This window comes from Drosophila ananassae, chromosome 2L, assembly GCF_017639315.1.
Source record: "Drosophila ananassae strain 14024-0371.13 chromosome 2L, ASM1763931v2, whole genome shotgun sequence".
Classification (NCBI taxonomy): Eukaryota; Metazoa; Arthropoda; class Insecta; order Diptera; family Drosophilidae; genus Drosophila; species Drosophila ananassae.
In genome coordinates this window covers 18,657,116-18,677,438 of record NC_057927.1, presented here as the reverse complement: position 1 = coordinate 18,677,438, position 20,323 = coordinate 18,657,116, and the positions used below count along the sequence as shown (strand labels likewise).

Sequence of the window (20,323 nt, the reverse complement as noted above, 5' to 3'; positions counted from 1 at the left end):
TCCCCTCAAATCTGCATCAAAATCTTGAAACAAAATCAAATCCATATACGATTTTAAAAATCTATTTTTATAACTTTTTGATAATTTGCGTACGATTGAGGATCTTAAATTAAATTAAAATCCTCGACGTAATACTACATAGATTATTTATATTGTTCACATAATGTTCACCTGGGAGTTTATAGTTTTTTATTTCAACAAGCCTATTCTTTGTGAAAAGATCATTAATATTATGACGAAAGCATTGATTTCTTTCAGATATAAAAGATCCTTTAATGATTGATCGTTAAACGTTGAATATAAAAATAAAAATGATGCGTGCATGTCCTTGAAAATTTCTAAACTTTGACTCGAAATCATTTTATTACTTTTTTGCAATAATTTTTAAGAGTAAAAAATTGCGATCTATGCTCTTTATTAATATGAAAACTGCCTTCCCCTTTCAGAATCTCTTGAGCTCTCACTCTCTATTTTGAAAATTCTCCCCGAGTCTGTTTTAAAATTCTGCGGGAAGGTCAGCATATTTTTTTCGTTTTTTGCAAACATCAGAGCGCGGAGCGTTTTTCTGTTTTATGTCCTCAACAATTGAACACGCTGTCAGGCGACGTAGCCCAGCATCCTTTATCCTTTATACATATAGCCGAAGCTACCCCTTTCCCTGATGGCCGTGACAATGACAGGCCTTTTGCCAAAATGTAGCATTTATAAAAATTTCAAATCACAAAATTTCCAACAAAAATAAAGCCCTGAATGGCAACAAAAAAGGGTTGATGTGCCATTGCCATTGCAAGTCCAGCAGGAGATTCCCTACTGCTGTGCCTACACATATATACATGCTCATATAATATGTATCAAGGATCTAAATATTGTGTACATATTCGCGAAAGGTTTCCCTCGTCAGGATATCTCAAATCAACTTTCTGGCCGGCCAAAGGCGACTTCTTAATCACACGCACGTGCTGCCGGTGTCCAAAAAAAAGGATGTGTTGACAAGAACAACCAAAACAATGCCAACACGCATCCTGTCCGTCGTTGGTCAAGCGGCCGGTCACTTTGACCGTCGAGGGGTTAACTTTTGTCCGGCACGCGTCACTGAAAATTTCTACAAAAACACACAATGAAAATTCATCAAAACCCTAACATGGAAATGGCCTGTGGTCAAGGACATAAAACGATTTGGGTAAACTGGTTTTCCTGGCGAAACGCCCGGAAAATTGTGTGAAAATGCACAAAGCAACAGCTTAGGCTATAATTAAGCGGTTAAGCGGTTGAGCCCATAAAATTTCAAGATTTTTAAGTGAAAGATTTTAAAGCTATTTTCGAAGTTTTAAAAATGTCTTTTAATATTCTTTTAACCTTTAAAATAGAACTCTAAACTATGTAACTAACCTTACCTAAATACTGAACCATGAACTATAATTATTTTTAAACAAAAAGGGATAGCTATTTTTTCACCTAAAGAAAATTGCAATTTTGGTTTTATGATTTCACTTTTTGCAATAAAAAGTTTCTTATTTCCAAAACCAGGACGGTTCGATCGATCGACGCCCCTTTAACCCTATTGAAACCCTATACAGCCATCGATCATGATCGCGCTTCCTTCCGCAAAAAAATTCCCACAGTGCAAAAAAAAATCGGCGAAGGATTCCGATTGAGATTAGGAAAAGGAACGGAGTCGAGCGAAAAAGAAATTTACGAGCGATCAAATAACCAAAAAAGGAGCCAGGTATCAAAGGGTGCAAAAATTGCAGAGGTCCTGCGGCCGGGTTCAAATGTGTCACGTCTTATGATGTCATTGCTGGTGATGCTGCAGCAGCAACCCCATTCCCGGAGATAGTTATCAGCCTTCCTGCGTCCTTATCCTTATTCTCCTGACCCCGATCCTCGCCGGTTCATAGTAAATTACGCGCAGAGGTGAAATGCAAACAAAGACGGATAGTCCTGGCCTTTGGCAAAAGGTCTGTCTTGGGGTCTCCAACCCTTGCTCGGTCTATACTTTTCTTTACTTTTTTGTGCCCTTTTCCCCTTTTTCTTGAGATCCTTTTTTGTGACGAATTTAATGATTTTTGCCTCAAAATTGAAGCGATTTTTCATTGACCCGAGAGTGGGGTGGGTTCAGAGTTCGGCCCGTCTTGGCCTGAGTCTCTGTTATGCCAGCTTGAACTGGCAAATGCGTTCACCCGTGAAGACTCTGCTCCAAGGAGAGGTTTCCTGCCCGGTTTTGTGGGTCATTGTCGCATTAAGCCGAATTTATGGCAATCGAATGCCAATAGTCATGCAGATTAATAGGAAAGGATGCCAAAAGGTGAACTATCCAAGAAATGTCCTTTTTTCGATATTGGGCGGGGCAGGGAATGAGATTTATTGCCATAGATTGAGACTGAGGTTTTTCTTGAAAAATCTGATTTATACTAAAGATTATTTTAGTTTTTATGAAAGTTTCTCGGTCTTGTGGTCTACAAGATTTTTTGGTAAACATGAAATGTATTAAAAGTGATTATTTTTTTTATTGTTTAAAAGCTTAAAAAGTAAGTGTAATTATTTTGATTAAGTAAAACTTATTTTCCTGTATCAAATATCTATAAGAAGTGGTAATATGAATGAATTGAATAATTACACTATACATGGTTGTAATGCCGCTAATATGGTGATTATTTTGGTGGTTGAAAACAAAAAAATCTTTTTTACATCAAATAGGAGGTACCACAAACATCAACAAGCAAATTTCTGCTTCAATATCAAACACTTTAACCATAAAATCTACATTAATCAAAAAGGGAAAATAGGCCAAATTCGAACAGATTTTCACTCATCCACTGAACATGCAAATTTCCATTGCGAGTGGAGAACAAAGCCCCGGATTTTTGAAAATAATTTAATGCTACATTTGAGCGAGGAGCACCGCGAGGATTGGCCAAAGGGTCAGGGGAGGAAGTGGAAATAGGAAATCGGAAGTAGACCAGCACGCTGACCCTAAATTATAAAGTTACAAAAGCGCGGGCAACCCTTTAGCTACCCCCGAACGAATCGAATTACAGGGACTCGGCTGGACCGAGGACCAGCAAGGACCTCTTGCCGTGGACCGACCCTTGGACAGCGCTGTCAACTGCGGATCTGGTGGGCTTGTTAGCCGCCTCGCCCTTCGGGCTGCGTATTCAAATTGCTGATGCCAGCCCGGGGATTTGACCAAACAAATCCCTTCTAATTTAGACCGGTGAGGCTGCGCATGTGCAGCAGATTAAATTTTGGACTCCGTGCAGCTTTCGATGCACAAACTCGGGCAAACTGGTTTTAGATTTCCTATGCCCCGGGATGCTGCGTGACCCATCCATCAAAGGACGTGGACGATGCACGCACACAGGGGCAAAAACAACAAGTCATTTGAAGTTTTAATAGATGCTGCATCCTTTTGTTACAAAAAGAACCTAAAACTGGTTTTTAAAAAGCGGACCAACCCTTTCACCGGACGAACATATTTTTTCGAAAGTTATTTCCTTAGACTCGGGCGAGTTTCCCTGGGAAACATCTTGTACGGCTGTATTTTTAAAAGAATTTTCTAATTTATTTTGATAGAATTTATCTCTTGCCGCTTAATGAGCACTTTGGGTTATGAAATCTTGAAAGTGTTTGGGAAAATAAAAAGGTATTTTAAAAATTCATAAATTTATAGGTAATGGAAATGCAATAAATAACATAAGAACATTTGAAAACTAAAAATATAATTGAGAACTTCACTAAAAAAGAGATGCAATTGTTATCTGTTATGGAAATGTGCCACGCGTCGGTCACTTAATCAAAAATTCAAGTTCAACCCTTGGAACACTTCAACTGACCGCTGACCACCTCGCTCGGACTATCATTGGCATTGTTTCCTCCCTTCCCATTTTTTGAGTTTAAAGAGGGGTCAATATGTGGCACGCGCGGATGGTCAGGAAACTGACGATGTATCCGGTGGAATCGCAACCAACACATTTAACGGATATTTCAAACAAAGCAGGGATTTCAATTTGCAAAAACATATATTATCAATTCATTAAAAGAGCTTTGTTATGCAAATTCATGAAAGTTATTATCCACCAACTACCAATGTGTGTCTGGCACAAGGAAAGGTGTTTAAATAAAATCCAGCGCTTTTTGATAAAAATTATATGCGTTAAGAAACAAGCTCCTTTTAAATTTATGAAGTAAAAAACAAAAATTAAGCTTAGACCAGATATAAGTTTCAAAAAATAAAAATGTATGATGTAAAAAACTTTACATCTTTTATTATAAAAGAAAAAAAATATACATAGATATACCTTTTTATTAAAAAAAAATTTTTGAAATAGCTAGATCAATTTTAAAAGAATAATAGTAAGTTTATTCTGCGGCTAATTTTGCTTCATTTGCCTTCAATGATTAAATAACTTTTTAAAAATCGCGCCAAACCACGCTTTACAACACTTTTTAGGGCTGAAGAGTCTTATAAAATTTATCGGGGTAATGTGCCAGAACTCTGAAGACGCGGCCACACTGGATATTAACTTCCCGCGAGTTAAATATTGTAGACTAATTTGTATATGTTTTGGAACATATTAATAGAAAACAACTACTTTTTAGTGACCTATCAATGGTCACCTGTGGTTAGTACGCAAAGGACTTGTAAAACATTTATACCAGCTGTCGGGATTTCCGTTAAATTTTTCTTTTAGATTTCACCATGGATGTGGAGAACAACAACAATACACGGTTTCCTGAATTGGAACCGGCAAAATCCGCAGAAAAGCGAAAAAATAATGGCACTACGGACGTAGCACCAAGCGAAAGTAAACGTTTAAAAGGCAACGATGTGAAAGTGGACGTTCCTCCTCGCCCGCCGCCCCAAAGTCCTAAAAAACGTATTTATCTTAATGGAGCAAACCAAACAAACAAATCGAAGCATGATAAGAATCTGAACTTCGTTTATGGTAACTACAAACACTATTATGGCAAGCGCATCCTAGACAAGGATTTTCATGACATACGTCTAGATGTCCTAGCTACCCAACCAGATTTGTTGCGTGACAAGCAGGTTTTAGACATAGGCTGCAATTCGGGACACCTCTCTATTCAAATTGCTCGGCAGTTTCAAGTCAAAACACTCGTAGGCATGGACATCGATCAGGGTCTAGTCAAGGCCGCACAAAGCACGATTTATAACCTGAAAAGACAAATGAATTCTGGTCCGGGATTTCCCCACAATCTTAGGTTTTTGCAGGGTAATTATGTCCTAGAGGACGATGTGCTGCTGGAGATTGAGCGCCCGCAGTTCGATGTGATACTCTGTCTGTCAGTGACCAAGTGGATTCACCTTAATTTTGGTGATGCTGGGCTGAAGCAGGCGTTCCGCCGTATGTTCCTACAGCTTCGCCCAGGCGGCAAGCTAGTTCTAGAGCCTCAAGCCTTTGATGGATACAAACGGCGTAAAAAGCTATCGGTTAGTAGACATTTAAATAATCTCTCTCAATTTATTAATTTCCCGTTTTAATTGCAGGAACAAATTAGGGAAAATTACAATAATATTAAATTCCGACCTGAACATTTCACCGAATATCTACTAGGTCCAGAAGTGGGCTTTGCATCCATGGATCTCATGGGTATACCAGAGCATTGTGAGGCTGGATTCAAGCGACCTATTGAGATATTTACCAAGCCTACTGGAAGCAAAGAATCAAATACAAACTGTGATTAAGTTAGGGATCCACAATCCCTAATAAGCGTTAATAAATAGGAAAACAAATAAATCGTTTAATTATGAATAATATCAGTGCTGTTTTGCGCGTTTATTTTTGTTGGGCGAGCTGGGTGGAGAAGGAAACTTAGCCACGATCTCAGGCACCAATTTGAGTAGATCCTCTGAGGTTGATTTAAAATCACTGTCTGCCCAGTGCAACTTCAGTTCATTCATAACCTGTCCCACTTTTTTCCCCTTTAAACCAAGACTGCTTAAAGAATGGCCATTGACAGGGAAGTTGGGCTTGGACCACGATTTAAGCTGCTGATATAAAACTAGTTTATTTGAGTACTTCAGCAACTGCTCGACATAGTCCCTATTGACATTGGGTTGAATGCAGAGCTTCTGGTAGTCTCGAATACTTTTGTAGTCTGTATCCACCTGAAAGATAAAAATAAATATTTTATTTTTTTGTAAGTTTTAAAGAAAAGATTTAAATCAGTTTCTACCTTCTCTCTATGTTGGGTGATGAATAAAGCCAGATCCCTCTCGTAAGCGGATAACTTAAGGCGATTGTGCATGGCCATCGCATCATTAACCGAGTTTAGCATTCCCGACATGTACAAAATAGGATAGTGCGGTTTTTCAAACTTTTCCAAAGCTTTACAGAGTCGGTCGAATTCCTCTAAATTTGGCTTTCCGGGCAATCCTATGTGCTCGAAGAGATGGCAGCGATTCATCTCCAGCAACAAGTCGCTTCCAAAGTTTCCCACAACTATTTTTTGCAGCTCGGTCCAGATACGCTCTCCACTAATCCTTGACAAGCCAGCAGCATTATCCTTCACCGCTACCAAAGTAGCTTCGTCGTGTCTCTTTGCATCTTTAGCAATACGTCCATAGAAACGGAAGTAACGTAGAATACGTAAGTAGTCTTCCTTGATACGGATATCGGCATCCCCAACGAAAACTACTCGGCGCTCCTGCAGATCATCGTAGCCATAAAAGTAGTCATAGACAGTACCGTCGAGACCAAGGAACATGGAGTTGATGGTCAAGTCGCGCCGATTGGCATCCAACTGCCAGTCGGTGGTATACACCACTTCCGCGTGTCTACCATCGGTACGAATGTCGATCCGTAGGGTGGTGACCTCAAAGTTTTCCTTGTCGTTGATTCGTGGTGTTATGGTTCCGTGTTTCTCGCCATTAGCGTTGATCATCCTCACCTCCTCCTTTTCAAACATCTCCTTCATCTGGCTTGGAGTGGCTGTAGTGGCCAAATCAATGTCTTTGGGCTCCATATTCATCAGAATGTCGCGCACTGCACCGCCGGCGATCCTCAACTCGTAATCGTACTTTTTGAAGAGCGAAACAAGAGACTCCAGTTCGGGCGTAAATATGCTTTTGAATTCTGGAGAGTCAACCTTTTTGAAAGCTGGATCCTTTCGCATCTTTGGCGGCTTTCCCAGTTGGGCCACTGCTTCGGGGGAAGCATCACGAGGATTACTGGGACTTGGTCCCATGCTGCCGGCTGTCTTTATCCAGCGACTGCTCTGACGAAGATTCAGGGCCAGCGAGGTAACGGCACGGGTGGTCAATTTAAGAAGGATACCTGAACCATTCATGGATCAGCTTTCCCAGGCCCCAGAGACTTCTTCCTTTATCCGGAACACGCTTTTTTACTCAATAATATTTATATTTGACAATTGTGAGACCAGATGTTTCCTCGAATCATACCCTACAAAATAAAGGTATTTGTGTACTTGTACGTGCTAAAATTTTTAACTTGATATATAAATAAAGCAAATTTAAAAGTTTAGTTTACAATTTATTTTTTGTTTGTATGCAAGATATGAAATTGTACAATTTTGTAACAAATATATAACAAAATGCTCCACTTAAATATATTCAGATGATTTTTTCTAAACAAAGTATTCCTTTTTTCTAATGCGTAATACGTATGTATTACGTATACGAAATACATACGCATTGCGTATGTTATTAGTTAATTTTCGAGACATAATTTTCTGAAATTAAATATTTAAACTACAATTTTAGAGGGTAGAACGGAAGTTCCATCTCTTGCTACTTAATAAAGCTCAAATCATTTTTCCCGCCTCCAAACAAGGTCACATTGGATTTTAACCTGTTACTTTGTGTACGATTTTCCAGACATTTGAATTAATGCCACCGCGGCTGCCACTCGCACCGTTTAGAAACCTACTGCATCTTGGACGCGGATCTAGAACTATGAGCTCCCAGCCAACTGTATACGTGACTCGTCCGGATGTTGATTCCAGCGGTTTGGAACTTTTGCGTAAGAGGTTGTTGTTTTTCGGAATTGCCACCGGCTAATTAGCATATGTTTTGAAATTAATATGCGTGATTCTTTGCAGCTGCCAGGTGAGCACTTGGAATGAGGCCCTGCCTGTACCCCGGACCGAGCTTTTGCGGCAAATTGCTGGAAAGGATGCCTTATACTGCGCTTTGACTGATAAGATTGATAAGGAAGTGCTGGATGCTGCTGGTTCCCAGCTCAAGTGTGTGGCCACCATATCGGTAGGCTACGAGCACATTGACGTGGAAGAGTGCAAGAAACGTGGCATTCGCGTAGGATACACTCCGGATGTCCTAACAGATGCCACGGCGGAGCTAACGCTTGCCCTTCTATTGGCCACCAATCGGCGCTTGTTCGAGGCCAACAAGCAGGTCTATAACGGAGGCTGGAAGTCCTGGGCCCCTATGTGGATGTGCGGCCAAGGTCTCAAGGGATCCCGCGTAGGTCTCTTTGGCTTTGGACGCATTGGGCAAGAGATTGCGGCACGCATTTTCCCCTTTAAACCGTCGGAGATAACCTACACGACCCGAACGGAACGTCCCAAGGAAGCGAAGGCGGTCAACGCCCGATACGTAAACTTCGACGAGATGTTGTGCAACTCGGACTTTATCGTTGTCTGCTGTGCTTTAACTCCGGAAACCAAGGAAATTTTCAATGCCGACGCTTTTCAGAAAATGAAATCGAACTGCATCTTCATCAATACAGCCCGGGGAGGAAATGTAGACCAGAAGGCTTTATATGAGGCACTTAAATGCAAACGTATTTTGGCCGCTGGCCTGGATGTGACCACTCCAGAGCCGCTGCCACTTGATGATCCGTTGTTGACGCTTGACAATATTGTTATCCTTCCCCATATCGGCAGTGCCGACATCGAAACCCGCAAAGAAATGTCGAGGATAACAGCACGAAATATTTTAGCTGCCCTTGCAGGGGAAAAAATGGAATCAGAAGTTGTACTATAGACTATTGGCATTTTTTGGAATTATTTAGTCAAATCTTATAATTTTTTTAATATGCAGCTGTTTCCGTGTTTTCTAGAAAACCTTGTGTAATGGAACACCAGTCCATAAAACCCATGCGCAACAATTAAACTGAAATACAATTCTAAAAGTGGAATAAAATATCAATTAATTGAAATAGTAAATTTAACCATTGTCTTATTAGGTAGGTTGCAGAAATTTTATGGCTAAACAACAAAATCAATCTGCTTTTACTAATCTTCCCCTGGTGGTAAAGGCTGGTTAAGATCGCTGGAGGCTGGCGCGGGTACAGGCAGAGGCGTTAAAGAAGTTAGTACAGGTACGGTTGAGATGACACTAATATCCGAAGGATCCAGCACCTCCTTTTTAATGTGATCGGCACTGATATAACCACCACTTTCATCCTAGAAGGAAAGCAATCAAAATTTGTAAATTAAATCAACAGGAGGAAAAATATTTAATAGTTACCGTGACAAATACATCCACTGACTTTCCTGAAATAATATCCAGCACCTGCTGGGTAATGCCACTGCCGTTCATCGGCTCGTCCTGGATGCTCTCCGCGTACTCCAACAGTGCCGGTCTTAGGTCAGGGCACTGTTGCAGTGCGTCAACCAACTGGGCGGGTGGAAGGTGAAGCATAACCGGCAGAGACTGAGGTTTCAGGCGCTGTATTGTTTTGAGGAAACCCTCCCAGATAACCTTCTGTCGCCAGACCTGCTTTATGATCAACCGTTGCAACAGATTTATGACAAAGTTGGCTAGTCGGGGGTATAGAGTCAAACTTTGGATTGTAGTTCGCATCATTAGAGTGGGCAGCGGGTTAACCTCCAGTAGTTGCTGAAGAACCGCCATTAGAACCTCCTGCGTGTACAGTTCACGTTCGCCCAAACACAACGAAGTGGCTTTTACAATAGATTTAAGGTCACAAACACTCGGATCCATAGTGTGAAGGGCCACCAATATATCTGTCGGTGACAGGGCCATTGTCTGATTAGCAAACTCGGCCCCGATTCCGAGCAATCGGTTAAAAACTTCTTTGACCACAGCAGGATTTAATTTGATAAGCTTTGGCAGAACAGCAATAAGCTCGGTACGAGACAAGCCGCTCAATACGGGTATCATGACGCGCACATCCTTGACCTTGTTCTGGTAGAGATCACGCACCCTACGCACCAGATCCGCATGCGGGGTTGGCACACGTTCCGTTAGTATGTAAATGATGCGGATCACCAGGGTCTCCATGCCTTTCGGACAATCTTCTATCAGTTTAAGAAGTACGGGGCTCTCTACGCCCAGTTTTTTAATAGGCAAGTCGAGGCTTCGTAGGATTGTGCGTTTCAGCTCCGAAGAGGTGGACACAAACACTTGGCACACCTTCTCAACGTAAACTGTAATAAAGTTAAAATATTAAAACTATAAGTAATTGGGCCTAGATGGAATCTAAGTATACTAACCTTCCGGCTTATAGGGCATCAGGGTAAGTGCCAAACCCAGGCATACTTTTGCTGTATCCTCACACCAGGCTGCATCTGCTGTGGGACGGCCAAAGTCCGGCGAAAATATGGCTGCAGGCGGCGTCTCTTGCTCCACATACTTTAACCATTCCAAAGCGAACTCATCAATGCGGGCGGGAAGAATTTTGTGGATATGGTAAAGGGTCACCAGGTGAGCCAAAGCGCGATCCTGGAGATCCGCTCGTTCGTGCACAGAGAAATTGAGCAAGACCCGCAAAAATCGATTCTTGCGAGGAGGCCTCAGTACCGCCAAGTCCTTTATAAGCTCAAGGCCGTACTGGCTGAACTCGTCAATAAGACTTAGCTGCACTAGGTGCCCAATGGCATCTTCGGGCAGAATGGGTGCTTCTAGGTACACTCGACGTAAAAGTATAATCTTCTCCTTGTGTTCGCATTTTCCCCCGATTCCGAAGATCAGCTGATTAAGAAGTTCGTTATAGGCGTGATCCGGACGATTCTCAGTTTTTACGTAGGTGTGTCTTGTAAATCCCTGCAGAAGAGAGTACTCTTCGAATAGCCACGAAAAGGCCAGGTCAATGCGTTGTTTAACGTCCTCAAGAATAAACTCCATTATGCCGTAGCGTACGTTATCCGGAAATGTGGCGGCTATCACGGTGACCAGCTTTCGACGTCTGGAGGCCACACCACCTTTGATGCACTGGCGTTCCGAGTTCAAAATGCGACGCACTGCATCTGTAAGGAACTTTTCCTTTAAGTTGCGCGGTAATGGTTTAGTTATCTCCTGTAACTTTAAAGTCTTGGCGCGCTCCTTCATCCGTTCGATCACAGTCTGTTCACCCTTGGCGCGTTCCATTGTCTCACGCAGCTTTTTAGTAGCTTCCTCCTTGCGCTGAAGCTCCTCCTCGCTTAGTTTCCTTGCTGACTCTTCATCCACTTCCATGGAACTGCTTTCGTTATCGCGCACCTGAACTTGCTTCACTTTCATAGGCGGCTCCCGACTGAATGTGGCAGCTCCGGGTCCCAAACGCTTCTCAGTAAGTTGCTCCCCGAACATGCGTGAAATATTACTCACTTGCTGTTGCAAGGACATCTGCCGAATGGGAGTGTATTCGTCTAGAAACTTCGGTGGAACCTCTGCCGGAAGAGTCGGCAGGAATTCCACAACCAGAGAAACTACGGTTTCAGGGGCGCGTAAATGCTCCGCCAGGAACTTTTCATTAACCCGCGTGGACTTCAATTTCTGGCGTTCTAGCTCTTCCGTGTCGAGCTCCATCTCTCGAGACATCTCTCGTTCGCGCTGTTCGTTCGCCAGTCGGGCCCGTTTCGCCATGCTTTGAGCAGCGTTTTCCAGAATGCGCTTTTGCCTCCTTGCCATCTCCTGCTTGTCCATTTTAGGTATGAGCTTTTGAATCTCGCTTGAAGATGAGCCGAGATCCAGCAGCATGCCACGAATGGTGGCGGAGAACTCGAAGGCTCCGCGATTCTTCAGAAGTGTCTGTAGCTGCATTTTAAGGCTCTTGCGAACTGAGCTTACCTGGGAGTCGGTAAGTGTTGGTGGTAGGTTGGCATTAAGGTGCTTGAAGGCTTCGACTACGGCTCCCATGAATACTGGTCGCATCTTGGCCACCGTACACAAGCTACTTGTGCAGGCAATCAAGTTTACAGATGAAATATGTGTTGTGCCGTGAAACTGCAACATAATGTCGAATATATTGTTAGCCTCCTCTTGCAGCTTTTGGCGGCGGAAGAGTTGGCAATGTTCCGGAACATCGGCTAGCGAAAAATCTCCATCCCTTTTCAAGCTATCCTCGTCAGCATAACTCTGAAGGATGATGACACCCTCCAAGAACTTAATGGCGTTAGTGCGTATACCGTCGTTCTCGTTATCGATCAAATCAAGAATCTGGGCCTTAATAAGGCTAAGTATGTTCCATGACTGCTCGGCACTGTCGCCGGGTTCAGGGAGGTTGCACAGGTACTGCAATCCGTTCTTGTAGATGCTGCCACAGGCCTGAATCACACGCTTAATAACCTGAGCTGATTTGTCCCGAAGTAACATGGACACAATGTTGATCAAATGTGGCAGTAGTTCCACTTTAACTTTGCTGGAATCGAAATCATATTAAAGAAAATGGAATCACTAAGAATGCTCTTTATTACCAAACTTGCTCCACGAACGCGACTACCTGCTTGCGGACCTCCATATTCTGGTCGTGAGCCTGAGACAGGATCGGTTCCAGAAACTCATCTGCTAACTCTACACATGATCCAAGAATAGTCTCCTGGATCTTGACGAGCAATTCGCACTTTATGGGTGCCGCGGCAGTTACCAGTTCATTGCACCACTCTACCACCTAAAATTCGTAAAGAAAAAATTATTTGTTTAGCGGCTTAGATTTCATGGAATTTTCATTTAACCTTTGACCGAGCGATTGCCGTTTTTTCGTCTGTGAAAAGATTGGCTGTCTCCGAGACAAATTGACTGCGTCCAATTATGCTATCCATTATTGGTCTTCTCAACGAACTCTACTTAAAGTTAAAAAATATTAAAATGTTTAAGAGTCGCCGGCACAGATGATACCAAGCGAACATCGATAGCCACCTAGACCCTGGATGCTCAATTAGCGGTTCATCGTAAGTTTTAGCTATTTTTCTATTTAAATCGAAAAAATAGGAAATAAAATGTTTAATTCGTAAAACGTTGATTAAAATGCGCTGAAAATACAGAAAGTTAAACATTGTTAAACAAATTATTCATTATTTTGGAATTTAAATTTAGCGAACCATTTATCGATAGTGCTGCTGTGCGATGGACTACTGATTTGCGGGGGTGACTATCGATAGGCTGGATGCATCGATTTACTCACATTTCTTGGGTGTTTTAAAAAGAAAAGCGTGAAAAACGGCCCAAATAAACGAATCATCTGCGTGTCGGGAAGAAAAGTGCATCGAAGCGAAAGCTATACCTTCCGCAGGTGTTGAAGGCCTCGAAAAATACTGCCAAATAGTTACAGCAACCGTATCAGTCGTCTCGCAGTCGCAGCGCAGCGAGTGTTATTTAGCGCAGGGGGGAGGGAGTGTATGTGCGTGTGTATGTGTGCGCCAGTGAGTGGGCAGAGGAGCAGCAGCGGATGTGGATGTAGCTCGAAGGAGCCCGCAGTTAGCAGCGGATACCACGAAAAGCAAACGGAGACAAGAAAATAAACACGGCACTGGAAACCCTAAACGCGGCATCGCAGAGAAAAGGTTTTCTGGAACAACAGCAGCAGCAACCGCCGAAGTCGCAGCAGAGACTGAGCAGAGGCAGAGACAGCCGCAGCCGCGTCGGTGACCGCACCCTAATGTCAAATAGCCAAGCAAATGCCGGCAGCAGTGGTAGCGCGGTAGCGGATGAACCGATCCAGCTCCAACCCCCCACAAATCCGAATCCGAATCCGAATGCATCCAGCCAAGCAGCAGCTGCAGCCGCAGCGGCAGCAGCTACGCCGGCGTCGCAGCAGCAGCAGCAGCCCCCTCACATAGTCGGAGCCTCAACAGCTGATGCGGGCACTAGTAGCGTTCAGGTGTCTGAGGGGGTCAACCTAGATTCGTCACCCCGCGAAAGCGGTGACGATTCTGAGGATGAAAGTGAAATCCTGGAAGAGTCGCCCTGCGGACGGTGGCTGAAGCGGCGAGAAGAGGTCGACCAGCGCGACGTTCCAGGGATCGACTGCGTCCACCTGGCCATGGACACCGAAGAGGGGGTGGAGGTGGTGTGGAACGAGGTGCAATATGCTAGCCTGCAGGAGCTCAAGTCGCAGGAGGAGAAGATGCGACAGGTGTTCGACAATCTCCTGCAACTTGACCACCAGAACATTGTCAAGTTCCATCGCTACTGGACGGACACACAGCACGCGGAGCGTCCTAGGGTGGTCTTCATAACCGAGTACATGTCGTCGGGCTCGCTGAAACAGTTCCTCAAGCGCACCAAGCGCAACGCCAAGCGGTTGCCGCTGGAGTCTTGGCGCCGCTGGTGCACCCAAATCCTGTCCGCGCTCAGCTATTTGCATTCCTGCACGCCGCCCATCATCCACGGCAACCTAACCTGTGATAGCATCTTCATCCAGCACAACGGTCTGGTCAAGATCGGCTCGGTGGTTCCCGATGCGGTCCACTACAGCGTCCGACGGGGCCGAGAACGGGATCGAGAGCAGCAGCGAGAGCAAGAACGCGAGCGCGAACGGGGCGCCCACTACTTCCAGGCGCCGGAGTACGGTGCAGCCGAACAGCTAACAGCCGCCCTCGACATCTACGCCTTTGGGATGTGCGCTCTGGAGATGGCCGCCCTAGAGATCCAACCCAGCAATAGCGAGTCGACTGCCATCAACGAGGAGACCATCCAGCGCACAATCCTCAGCCTTGAGAGCGACCTGCAGCGCGATCTAATACGCAAGTGTCTGAATCCGCAGCCGCAGGATCGGCCCAGTGCCAATGATCTGCTCTTTCACCCACTGCTTTTCGAGGTGAGTGTGTAGGAAAAAGCATAACAGAAACTAATCAATTAATGTCACTTTTAAAGGCCATTTCAAGAGTACTTATAATTTCTGATAAAGACAAGAACTGTTTCTTGTATCCATTACCATTAATATTATATAACTGATTAAAACGGACCGATATTATTTTTACAGACATACGTAACTAAAAAATATGATATACCTTAAAAGATCGATTAAATTTTTTAGTTTCTACAACAACTGTAGTCTTAGTTATAATATGCCAAAAAAGGATTTCAAATTTCATCTTCTTTCCTCTCTTGCAGGTACACTCCCTCAAACTACTGACGGCCCACTGTCTGGTCTTTTCGCCCGCCAACCGCACCATGTTCTCGGAGACCGCCTTCGACGGACTGATGCAACGTTATTACCAGCCGGATGTTGTGATGGCCCAAATGCGAATGGCTGGCGGCCAGGAGCGACAATACCGTCTAGCCGACGTCTCTGGCGCGGACAAGCTTGAGAAGTTTGTCGAAGATGTTAAGTATGGGGTATATCCGCTGATCACGTACAGCGGCAAGAAGCCGCCAACTTTCCGTTCGCGGGCCGCCTCGCCAGAACGGGCTGACTCCGTGAAATCGGCCTCACCGGAACCGGTGGACACCGAGTCGCGGCGCATCGTCAACATGATGTGCAGCGTGAAAATCAAGGAGGACAGTAACGACATAATCATGACAATACTGCTTCGCATGGACGACAAGATGAATCGCCAGTTGACGTGTCAGGTGAACGAGAACGATACGGCGGCGGATCTCACCAGTGAGTTGGTGCGCCTGGGATTTGTCCATCTAGACGATCAGGACAAGATCCAGGTTCTTCTTGAGGAGACGCTAAAGGCGGGCGTTCTGAGCGATGGCGCCGGAGCGGAAAGCTCAGGCGCAGGGGTGACCACCACAGCGACCATGGCGGCGTTAGAGCAACTGGAGCGGAACTGGTCAATTTCTTCAGATGCAGCAGACAAGCAGGCCACTGCGGTGATGTACGTGCCCCAGGAGCAACAGCATCAAGATTCGGCCGCGGCGGACGCAGAGCAATCGGGAGCCGCGACGAGCAATTGAGAGTATCAGCTTAGTATTCAGGGCAGGCCAGCGCGTATTGTTTTTATTGTATTGGGAAATTACACATTACGATTTTATTACTACTATTATTTGTTATTTTTATATATATACCTATATATATGTATATGTATGTATGTATTTGAAATAATATTTATGTATGTATGTACCATAAACGATGTTGAACCAGGCTTCCAAGCTAAAGATTTCCATGACACAAGACACACACACAAAACCGTCGAGGGTGGGTCGATTCGTGTGGATCCAAAACAGAAAAATAGTACTATATTAGAAGAAAGGACCGGATAAGAAAACTCTCGTGGAATATTGAAATTATTTATCATTTGAACAATTTTTGTTGATCCGGGCCTTCTATTTGCTTGGCTTTAATGTAATGTAATCATTTATAGCAAAGTCGCTTTTTAAATTGCAAATTTTTGATGAAAATTGACTATTTGAATCCCGGACCTGCTTCAGACATAATTATCGACCCAACCTTTAGAACACTATTTGAGAAGATACACACCTCACACTAAGCTAACGAGCTGAATAAACCAAGCATTCGCTTAGCACAACTCTTGAGCCAGCTCGAATCGAATTCGCAGCTCTCAAATCCAGACACAATTGGAATACGAAAAAGCCGATTTACCGATTTCGAAATAGTGTCTGGGCGCCACTACGAAGACGATTTTTTCTAGGACTATATCAAATTTCGTAACTTAGCCATGCCGCGATGAGGACGACACCTAAAACGCAGTGGATTGTATTTAAATGTATTACAAATATAAAAAAATACGCAGGGCCACGAAAAAAATAAATTATTAAACTAGAAAACAAGATACAAAACTATATTAACACAAGCAACAACAATAATACACAACTGACATAGCTACACTATTATGAAATAAATAAAGATGGCAGCCAGCTAACTAATTCCAGTTTTTGTTCCCCTTTTATTCGTCAATTAGGTTTAATCCAAGCTCGCACGAAAGCTTAAGTCGATTAAATTAGACAAGTTGTGTAGCTCAATTGGTAGGCTTATTAAATAAAGTGTCGAATTCAAAATTATTTTAAGCCTGAAAGTTTTAAATTGTGGCATTGCCCACTTTTGATTGAGGGAACAGGACTATCAATTGAACATTTTACAAAACATTCTTATTTATTTTGACTTGCAATCGAATATTATTTTTAGAATACATGATTAGGATAAAAACTCCCATAAGTTTCATCTTTAAGTAATAGCGTACCCTTCATGGGTAAGGTTCCTTTTGATTTCAATTTCATATACACTTTGAACTTAATTTATAGAAATGGTATTTAAGCACATGCCTGGGCAGTACCTTCGGTCTCCTTTGGCTCTGGGGTAGCCAACTTGCGGCGCTTACACTGGCGCTCGTCGCTTTCTTCGTCACTGAAACCCTCTTTAGATGGCTCAGTATGTGGTTCATCAGTTGTCTCCTTTTTATCGCTTTCTTCTGGAGCTCCTCGAACTGATAGTTCCTTTTCATAGAGGTCTAAAAGCTTGTTTCCCTCGTAGAGGACAAAAGGTAGCGTGGCTCGCTGATAATAATCCGGAAGCAACTCCAAATTGTTAATCACAGTGTCCAACATGTGTGACTTCTCACACCAGATTCCAGGCGCGTCGTTTCGCACAGGATTGATGTGGACGTGCAAGTGGTAGAACGAAGGCTGATAATGGAAGTACATCCGTAGCTGGTTGGGATTCACACCATATCGCTCACGTATTGCCTTCTTTGATGATTGACGCAAGTTTCTGAGCAGGTTCAGGTGGCTACCGTTGAGATCCCTCAAAGACTTAATATCGTGCTTGCGAATAATGCCTAACAGGTACAGATTTTCAACATTACGGCCATCCCACTTGAGATCGGGCAGCAGGATGAATCCCGTTTCTGCATCGTCGTCCTCAAACACGATTCGCTCCTTCTCCTGCTTATGCTCAAGAATATTGTAGACCCACTCTAAAGAAAACTGGCTTTCTGTGAGGTATGGCAGGGTAATCTTTTCATAAAGCTCGGGAGTCTCCCGTATGAGGTACTTCTGGCATATGGAATACTTCTCGATGTGCTTATCTGTGGCAGGATAAATTACTGTGCTCTTGACGCCTACAAAAACATGGTTTCTAAGAAAACAATAATTCAAAATTTAAAGAATCTTACCACAAAGATCTCTGCTCGGCACAACTTGGAAACTTCCATAAATATTGTTCACAAACTCTGTGGCCACCTTCAAATCCGAGCTAAAATAGCTTGGCTTTTTGGGAGACTCATCTGCAGCTGGTTGCGTAGCCACATCACTTTCCCGATATGCTACAAACAAAATTAATTAATATTCGCTCAAATAAAATAAGGCAAACATATTTCTCCCACCATTCTTCTCAAAAACAACAATTGCATCGTCTGTTTCTGAGAGATCCGGAAAAGAGCCCAGCAAAGATATACTCTTCCGCACGCTGTTGTTACTAAGTATCCTCTTTAGGCGGAATTTCGACAAGTCGTAAGAAGGCGATTTTGCTTCTGGGCTCTCCACTGGTGCCGGCATTTTAATTATTTAAATAATAAATGCAAATGAAGAAAATAGTTAACTTGCGGCTTTTATAGTGATGGGCTAACCATATACGATATATCGATAGTAATACCTTCGATAGCTTCTTTGAATTTAATTTGAAAAACTGCTATTTTTAAAATGATGAGAAAAATTATTCTTGGACTTTGAGCAGTTTAATGTATTGCGATTAAAAATAAGATTTTGTGCAAGATATGGATATTTATTCCTCCCAATCCTCGAAACGACTCGCCATTTGTGTCTAAAAATTTTAAGAAATATTTTTTCCAAGTTTTGATGCAGATTGTCGAGGAAACGACCCACAATCGGATTAAGGTATTCCGCTTAAGAATCGGATATTGGCCAAGATATGACCTGCATTGTGGGCCGATTTGTCCTTCCCTGCGGCATCCCTATTTTGGAAGGGGACCCCCTAGAAAACTTTACAAAAAATCGAAAAAATATTTTGTTTCTGGGTTTTGATGCAGAATGAAGGAGAATCGATCTACGAATCGTTTAAGATATCCCGCTCGAGAATCGGATGACTATTGGCAAAGATTTGGCCTTCGCAGGGGGCCATGTTGTCCTTTCAAGCAGTTTCCCCATTTTGGAAGGGGATCCCCCAGGAAATTTTATAAAAAATGGAAAAAATATTTCGTTTCTGGATTTAGATGCAGAATGATGGAGAATCGATCTAAGAATCGTTTAAAATAATCCGCTTAATAATCGGAGGACTATTGGCAAAGATATGGCCTTCGCAGGGGCCATGTTGTACTTTCATGCACTTTGTCCATTTTGGAAGGGGACCCCCTGGAAAATTTTACAAAAAATCGAAAAATAATTTGTTTCTGGATTTTGATGCAGAATGATGGAGAATCGATCTACGGATCGTTTAAGATATTCCGCTCAATAATCGGAGGACTATTGACAAAGATATGGCCTTCGCAGGGGGCCATGTTGTCCTTTCAGGCAGTTTTCCCATTTGGGAAGGGATCCCCCCAGAAAAGTTTACAAAAAATCTAAAAAATATTTTTTTTCTGGGTTTTGATGCAGAATGAAGGAGAATCGATCTACGAATCGTTTAAGATATCCCGCTCGAGAATCGGATGACTATTGGCAAAGATATGGCCTTCGCAGGGGGCCATGTTGTCCTTTCAAGCAGTTTCCCCATTTTGGAAGGGGATCCCCCAGGAAATTTTATAAAAAATCGAAAAAATATTTTGTTTCTGGATTTAAATGCAGAATGATGGAGAATCGATCTACAAATCGTTTAAGATATTCCGCTCAATAATCGGAAGACTATTGGCAAAGATATGACCTTCGCAGGGGGCCATGTTGTCCTTTCAGGCAGTTTTCCCATTTGGGAAGGGATCCCCCCAGAAAAGTTTACAAAAAATCTAAAAAATATTTTTTTTCTGGGTTTTGATGCAGAATGAAGGAGAATCGATCTACGAATCGTTTAAGATATCCCGCTCGAGAATCGGATGACTATTGGCAAAGATATGGCCTTCGCAGGGGGCCATGTTGTCCTTTCAAGCAGTTTCCCCATTTTGGAAGGGGATCCCCCAGGAAATTTTATAAAAAATCGAAAAAATATTTTGTTTCTGGATTTAAATGCAGAATGATGGAGAATCGATCTACAAATCGTTTAAGATATTCCGCTCAATAATCGGAAGACTATTGGCAAAG

At 43.1% G+C, this 20,323-nt stretch overlaps 6 protein-coding genes across 6 annotated transcripts; 3 read left to right on the top strand and 3 right to left on the bottom strand.

Moving 5' to 3' along the window:
* The first annotated feature begins 4,478 nt into the window (after positions 1-4,478).
* On the top strand, positions 4,479-5,782 carry LOC6499140 (probable RNA methyltransferase CG1239). The gene is made up of 3 exons (XM_001955186.4): positions 4,479-4,622; positions 4,692-5,455; positions 5,513-5,782. Exons 1-3 carry the CDS (start codon positions 4,610-4,612, stop codon positions 5,708-5,710), a joined length of 975 nt encoding a protein of 324 aa, XP_001955222.2. The 5' UTR covers positions 4,479-4,609; the 3' UTR covers positions 5,711-5,782.
* Positions 5,771-7,504, bottom strand: LOC6501422 (CCA tRNA nucleotidyltransferase 1, mitochondrial). The gene is made up of 2 exons (XM_001955185.4): positions 6,202-7,504; positions 5,771-6,133 (listed from the first exon to the last, which is right to left on the bottom strand). Exons 1-2 carry the CDS (start codon positions 7,312-7,314, stop codon positions 5,783-5,785), a joined length of 1,464 nt encoding a protein of 487 aa, XP_001955221.1. The 5' UTR covers positions 7,315-7,504; the 3' UTR covers positions 5,771-5,782.
* Positions 7,505-7,515: 11 nt separating this feature from the next.
* On the top strand, positions 7,516-9,171 carry LOC6499141 (glyoxylate reductase/hydroxypyruvate reductase). The gene is made up of 2 exons (XM_001955184.4): positions 7,516-8,013; positions 8,086-9,171. The coding sequence occupies exons 1-2, from the start codon at positions 7,874-7,876 to the stop codon at positions 8,987-8,989; spliced, it is 1,044 nt and encodes a 347-aa protein (XP_001955220.2). The 5' UTR covers positions 7,516-7,873; the 3' UTR covers positions 8,990-9,171.
* On the bottom strand, positions 9,159-13,096 carry LOC6501421 (symplekin). Its single transcript, XM_001955183.4, has 5 exons — positions 12,904-13,096; positions 12,646-12,839; positions 10,465-12,590; positions 9,476-10,398; positions 9,159-9,411 (listed from the first exon to the last, which is right to left on the bottom strand). The coding sequence occupies exons 1-5, from the start codon at positions 12,988-12,990 to the stop codon at positions 9,241-9,243; spliced, it is 3,501 nt and encodes a 1,166-aa protein (XP_001955219.1). The 5' UTR covers positions 12,991-13,096; the 3' UTR covers positions 9,159-9,240.
* A 181-nt stretch (positions 13,097-13,277) lies between these two features.
* Positions 13,278-17,010, top strand: LOC6499142 (nuclear receptor-binding protein homolog). The gene is made up of 2 exons (XM_001955182.4): positions 13,278-14,987; positions 15,284-17,010. Exons 1-2 carry the CDS (start codon positions 13,827-13,829, stop codon positions 16,073-16,075), a joined length of 1,953 nt encoding a protein of 650 aa, XP_001955218.1. The 5' UTR covers positions 13,278-13,826; the 3' UTR covers positions 16,076-17,010.
* A 195-nt stretch (positions 17,011-17,205) lies between these two features.
* LOC6501420 (m7GpppX diphosphatase) lies at positions 17,206-19,173 on the bottom strand. The gene is made up of 3 exons (XM_001955181.4): positions 18,460-19,173; positions 18,250-18,399; positions 17,206-18,195 (listed from the first exon to the last, which is right to left on the bottom strand). Exons 1-3 carry the CDS (start codon positions 18,629-18,631, stop codon positions 17,390-17,392), a joined length of 1,128 nt encoding a protein of 375 aa, XP_001955217.1. The 5' UTR covers positions 18,632-19,173; the 3' UTR covers positions 17,206-17,389.
* Between the last annotated feature and the right edge of the window lie 1,150 nt (positions 19,174-20,323).